Consider the following 5,800-nt stretch of genomic DNA (forward strand, 5'->3'; position numbering starts at 1 on the left):
TGTGTGGGTGTGTGTGTGTATGTGTGTGTGTGTGTGGGTGTGTGTGTGTGTGTGTGTGTGTGTGTGTGTGTGTGTGTGTGTGTGTGTGTGTGTGTGTGTGTGTGTGTGTGTGAATGTGTCTGTGTCCCTGTGGTGTCGTGTGTGTGTCGTGTGTTTAACTCTCGCACTAGCTCTCGCCCTCTCGCAAGCCTGGCGCCCTGGCCTCCGCCCTAACCGCCCGGCGGCCCGCACGCTCGACAGAACCCGGACGACGTGCGTGTTTCCTTCTCTACGAAAACACACACTCCCAAGTCAGCGCCATCGAGCAGCCATCGAGAACAACAAGACTTTGGCGAGCCAACGCAGCCGAGAGATAAAATCTTCGCAAGAGGAGAGCCAGGCCGCACAGCGCGAACTCGGTACTCGCCGTACTGAGCCTAGCGCAGCGCGAACTCGCCGTCTGAGCCTAGCGCAGCGCGAACTCGCTCCTGTCGCTGCGCAACCCTAGCCGAGCTCCATTTTTCGAAGGAGTGAGGGAGGGAAGGTCGTGGCACTCCACCTGGTCACAGCAGCCGATGATCAAGCGAGGAGCGACTCTTTCGAAGGAGTGAGGGAGGGACTTGGTCGTGCTCGGCTACGCCTACGGCATCTACGGTTCCGACGGCTACGGTTCCGACTCCGGCTCCGGCTGGTAGTCGACAAGCTGCCGAGCCCAAATCCTGCACATTTCTTGTTGGCTTCTAAAAATCTCTCTCTCGGCACGCCGAGAGCATGACAGCTCCGCGTCGGGCCTCGTCGGGCCCAGCGCGCTCGGCGCGTACATCTGCGACGTTGGTGGTCCGGATTCTCAACGTCGCAGTGGTCCTGGGCATCGTGCCGATCGCTGCCGCCGCCAGCACCTGCGAGGCCACCCTGGTCGCCCAGCACAGCAAGAAGCCGTGCCGCCCTGGGATATCCTTCGGTTGCAGCGAGGATAGCCGGAGCATTTGGACGAAGAACTGCCGCGGAGAATTTAGGTGCGGCGCCGAGTCGCCGTCCTTCTTCTGCGGCTATCCTCCGGGTCAAGACTCCTACAGATGTAGCTGCGATGGACACTATCTCAGGAAGCCAGCCCTGCGCAGGAAGCCAGCCCGACAGGAAGCAGGGCTGGCGACCGCGACAAGCAAGCGCCCCTCTTGCGCCGTCGAGCTTGTGGAGCAGACGAGCCGGACGCGGTGCATACTTGGCCGGAGCTTTGGGTGCCTTGACAACAGCACGATATGGGTCAAAAATTGTCGTGGGAGCTTCCGCTGCTCGACGACTCTCGACGCATTTGACTGTGGGTACCCACCTGGCGATGCACTGTATCACTGCAGCTGCAATGCTGAAGGCATGCCGGCTCAGACCCAAAACGCCTATAGGCAGACGGACTTGATGAAAAGTCAGCACCGTGGATGCCGTACAGTTAGGCCGCACAGTACGTTGAAGAATTGCCACGCGCCTGAGAGGCAGCCTATAGATGTGCAAGGCATCGTCCCACACTGGCATCTGGCAGGAAAGGCACTGGGCTTTGATCTGGATGTCTCGGCCATTACTTCTTATCTTGGCGGGGGGGGAGCAGGGCCAGGAGCCTATGAAGTTCCCTTGTTCGGCCCTTTCGATCAGGCGAACAGACGAAGACATTTTCTCTGCACGGCTACTTGGCGAGGAAGGATGCTGGTGTACGTTGAAATATTCAAGGTCAACACTTTAGGGTTTTGTGGCAATCTAGCAAAGCTGGACGACAAGTCGAACGCTACCGGCCGGCGGCCGTTTGTGTTCACCTTTGTGCGTGACCCGTTTACGCATTTCATCTCGGCGTATTCAGACTACAACTTCAAGGCCGCTCCCAGAATCAAACAGGACGAGGAGATGATGCAACGCTGTCCCCAGACTCACCTTCAATGGCCTGTCCATTCACTGAATCGAGCACAGGCTTACATTCGCGACTATGTTTCTGGCGCCTTCAACGCATCAGCACGATGCTTCGTTCACTTGACAAACCTAGATATGTTGCCGCAGAGCGCCTTTCTCGTGGCTGCCCTAAACAGTCCGGTGGAACATGTTGCAGGGTTTGATTTCATTGGACGTTTGGAGAACGCCTCCCGGGACTGGGACCGATTGGGCCGTAAAGTAGTCGGAGCGACCAAACCACCTGTGTGGCCAGCATTCGAGGAGCACGTTTATGGATTCGGAGAATGCCGAGGCTGCCGTCGCTACTACACGGCGAAGTCCTCGCACGTGCACTCAAATGCGGCTGCTGGCTCACCGGCACGTCTGGCAATGCAAACGCTTTTGAATGTGACGGCACAACCACCATCGACGCCATACGTTGTTGCAATGTGCCGGGTGTTGCTGTACGACTATGTTTGCTTCGGATACTCACTGCCAGCACCTTGCAGAACCCTAGATCTAAATGGACTGTCCTGCCCATTCACAGCGTACATTGTCAACACATAGAACGAATGGCAACCCGTCTCCTTTCTCCTTCGCGTGTGCTCTCTTTCTTCCGGAGAACGAATTACGGTGAATGAATTTCGGACCCCTGCCTGTGCTCGAGTACTCTACACGTACAGTTTGTTCTTAGACGTCTGCACGCGACATATACGTACACACACAAGGGTTGGCGTCCTGAGGAGCCCACCCAGTGTAAAAGAATTTACAGTGTAAAAGAAAAACCCCTCGGCGACAGAACCCAGGTCACAGCAGCCGATGATCAAGCGAGGAGCGACTCTTTCGAAGGAGTGAGGGAGTCTTTACTTCCAACACCCGGACGTTCCCAGGGTGATGGAAGGTTCGACGCACCCCCGGACTGGGAAGAGAGGTCCCAGGAGCACGCTCCTGGGCTGTCCGCCCCGCCCCCACTTGCCCTGACTGCACAGGATAGCGTGCCCCGACAAACGGCGACACATAGCGGGGGACACCACGCCGGGGGGTATGCCTAACTTTGGTGCTTTGTGTGGGTCGCGTTCCCTTGGTAGCTGTGTGGCTGAAGCCCTCGTGCCGCTGGCTTGCCCCTTCCAGCGGCTGGCCCCTCGAGACTGTCGGTGCTTGGGGGGACGGGGGAGAGAGGGAGGCCCGGTGGGAGGAGAGGGAGAGGGAGGCCCGGTGGGAGGGGAGGGAGAGGGAGGCCGCCTTGGGCTCTTTTCTCCTCCCCCCTCCCTGGGCTCTTCTCCTCTCCCCACCCTGGGCTCTTCTCCCCTCTCCTGCCTGGTACTCACGGCCTGATTACCGGAGCGTCTGCTCTCAAGCAGACGCTGGGGGGACACTCACGCCCGGAGGCGGTACGCACGACCCGGAGGCGTGGGGATGGGGGGGCGCCGCGCCGCCGCCGCCGTGCCGCCTTCTCCCGCTTTGATCTCCCTCAGCTGCTTCTCCGAGCTTTTGGCTCCCGGTTCGGAACTCGCGTGGAGGGTTGCTTAGGCAAGGCGAGGCGGGCGGCGGCGGCGCGCGATCGTTCCTTTTGCCCGGGTGAGGCGTGGCGAGCCGTCGCGCGGTGATGACTCCGCAGCCACGCGGAGAAGCTCTTGGTGACCCACCGCGGTGGCAGCGATGCCAGCGAGCCAGAGCAACTGAGCAAGCCGACCTGCCGCATGACGGGTGGACCTCGAAAAAGAATTTGTCGAAGGCCCATTAAAAATCGCTGGCTCTCTAAAGACTAAACACAAACCTGCCGGCATGTTGACTGTGGTACTTTACTGCCATCTCACGATCTCAGTCATCGGTGCTCTTCATCGCCCTTTCCCCGCTTGCCGGAGCGCCGACACCCCCCCCCCCCCGACTCAGAGCTTGACGCCGTACTTGGTCGCAACCTCGCGCGCTGGCTCGTCTCCACCGCTGGTGGCAACTGCAGCGCGCAGCACGTTGGTCGCCGCTGTCGACTCGGCCTTTCCCTGGAACATCCAGAGCAACTCAAAACGACGCACAGACGCCAGCCGGCCGAGGAATGCGGCGGCGGCAACGGCGTCGCGTGGCAGCATGACGCGCTCGGCGGCAAGTACAAAGGCAGAGAGGGTCTCCTCGGACATGGCGTCGCCGACAAAGGCGGCGAGCCCGCGCGCATCGCGCGGGAGCTGGCCGAGGTACGCGGCGAGGTCGGTGTCGCGCTGGGACGAGGCCTTGCCGCGAGCCCACAGCTGCAGGAAGGAGCGCTCAAAGGCCGAGTAGCCGAGAGACAGCAGCTCGTCCGGCCCGGCCTGCGTGGCCGGCGCCAGCTCCGCGACGCGCTTGGCAGTCTGCACCGCCTTGGCCAAGTCGACCTTGCCGCGCGCCTTGTCGCCGCCGGCCGCCCACGGCGCCGGCTTCCCCGCCTCCGGCGCAGACGAGGCGGGCGAAGGGAGGGGAGACACCTCCTCGATCCCCGCCGGGACGCAGTCGAGGGCCTTTCGCGCCTCGGCCAGTTGGCGGCGAAGGTCGCGCGCCTCGTCGGGCGAGGCATGTGGCAGGCCGGCGGCAAATGCGTCGCACGCCGCCGACAGGTTGCCCTTCGCGCGCTGAGCGGCACCGAGACGGAACCAGCCCTTGGCGAAGGAGGGGGCCAGCTCCGTGCACCGCTTGGCGGCGGTGACAGCGTGAGCCGGTTCCTGCGGCCGGGTCGGGAGGGGGCGGGGCTCAAGGGCGGCGGGGCCCGGGATGGGAGGCTGGGTTGCGGCTCGGGGCGGCCTTGAGATGGTCGATACAGCGGCAGTGGCGGAGGCCGTGGGGGGAGAGGCGGTGGAGGAGGCGGCGACGGCGGAGGAGGCGGGAGCGGCGGTGGGGGCAGTGGCGGAGACGGAGGCAGCGGAGGAAGGGGCGGCAGGCGGGAGCGGTGAGGAAGCGCGATCGGAGGTGTGATGCCGGTGGCGAGGGCGAGGGTGCGGGACAGGGTGGCGAGTCGCCTCAAGCTTGAGGAGCGCGAGCGCGAGGTTGGAGAAGTGGGTGTGCACCAGCGGCTCGTGCTTTGCAGCCTCGTAGTACGCCTCGGCGGCAGCCTTGAACTCGCCACGCCGAAACGCAGCGCCACCCCGCTCGCGCGCGGCCGCCGCCTTCGCCTTCGCCGCCGCTTGATCGTCCTCGGTCGTGAGCGAGGGCGCGGCCGCGGCGGCGGCATCCGCCTCGCCGCTGCCAGACGGCGCAACGGGGGTCGGAGCAGCCGCCGCATCCCGGCCCTGCGAATCCTCCGCACGCTGCTGCTCCACGAGCCGGTTGAGCCTCGTGCAAGAAGCGGAGACCTCAGCGCTTGCGGCTCCAAGAGCCTGGAGGGCGCGGCAATCCTCCAGCGCGCCGGCGTAGCGCTCGAGCGCCTCGCGAGCGACTGCCCGCCGGTGAAGCGCCTAGAGAAGGTTCCTAGAGGGTCCCTAGAAGGTTCCTAGAAGGTTCTGCTCTGCCCGCCGGTGAAACGCCTTGACGTTGCGAGGCTCGAACGCGAGCACGGCGTCGCAGTCGGCGACCGCCTCGGAGAAGCGGCGCAGCTGCAGCTGGCACGCAGCGCGGTTGTTGAGGCAGCGCGCGCGCAGCTTGTCGTCCGAGCGAGAGCCTCCGCCCGGGGTGGTGGAGAGCGTGTCGAGGGCCGCAGAGTAGCTGTCGGCAGCCGCGTCGTACGCCCCCGCCGCAAAGAGCTTCTTCGCCGCGTCGCACTGCGCCTCAGACTGAGCCGAGGCGGCCGCTGCAGCCGCTGCAGCCGCTGCCGTGGCGGCGGCAAGGCCGGGGGCAGCGGTGCCCGACACGGCAGCGGCGGCCTCCTCCTCCTCCTCCTCCTCCTCCTCCAGCTCGGCGATGGGTAGCCTCTTCATCACCGGCGCTGCGGCGCTCAAGGCCCGTCCGG

General features: G+C 64.0%; 1 protein-coding gene across 1 annotated transcript in view; it reads right to left on the reverse strand.

Annotated features, from left to right (window-relative positions):
• Positions 1-3,779: 3,779 nt before the first annotated feature.
• Positions 3,780-5,800, reverse strand: part of EMIHUDRAFT_110807 (hypothetical protein) — a gene marked incomplete at both ends in the record, with an annotated part of 4,282 nt that continues 2,261 nt past the window's right edge. The window contains 4 exons of the mRNA XM_005787636.1: positions 3,780-4,307; positions 4,347-4,580; positions 4,860-5,309; positions 5,385-5,744. Of these exons, the coding sequence (XP_005787693.1) occupies positions 3,780-4,307; positions 4,347-4,580; positions 4,860-5,309; positions 5,385-5,744 (1,572 nt within the window). The remainder of the gene's footprint in view (positions 4,308-4,346; positions 4,581-4,859; positions 5,310-5,384; positions 5,745-5,800) is intronic.

This window comes from Emiliania huxleyi (assembly GCF_000372725.1).
Source record: "Emiliania huxleyi CCMP1516 chromosome Unknown EMIHUscaffold_140, whole genome shotgun sequence".
NCBI lineage: Eukaryota > Haptophyta > Isochrysidales > Noelaerhabdaceae > Emiliania > Emiliania huxleyi.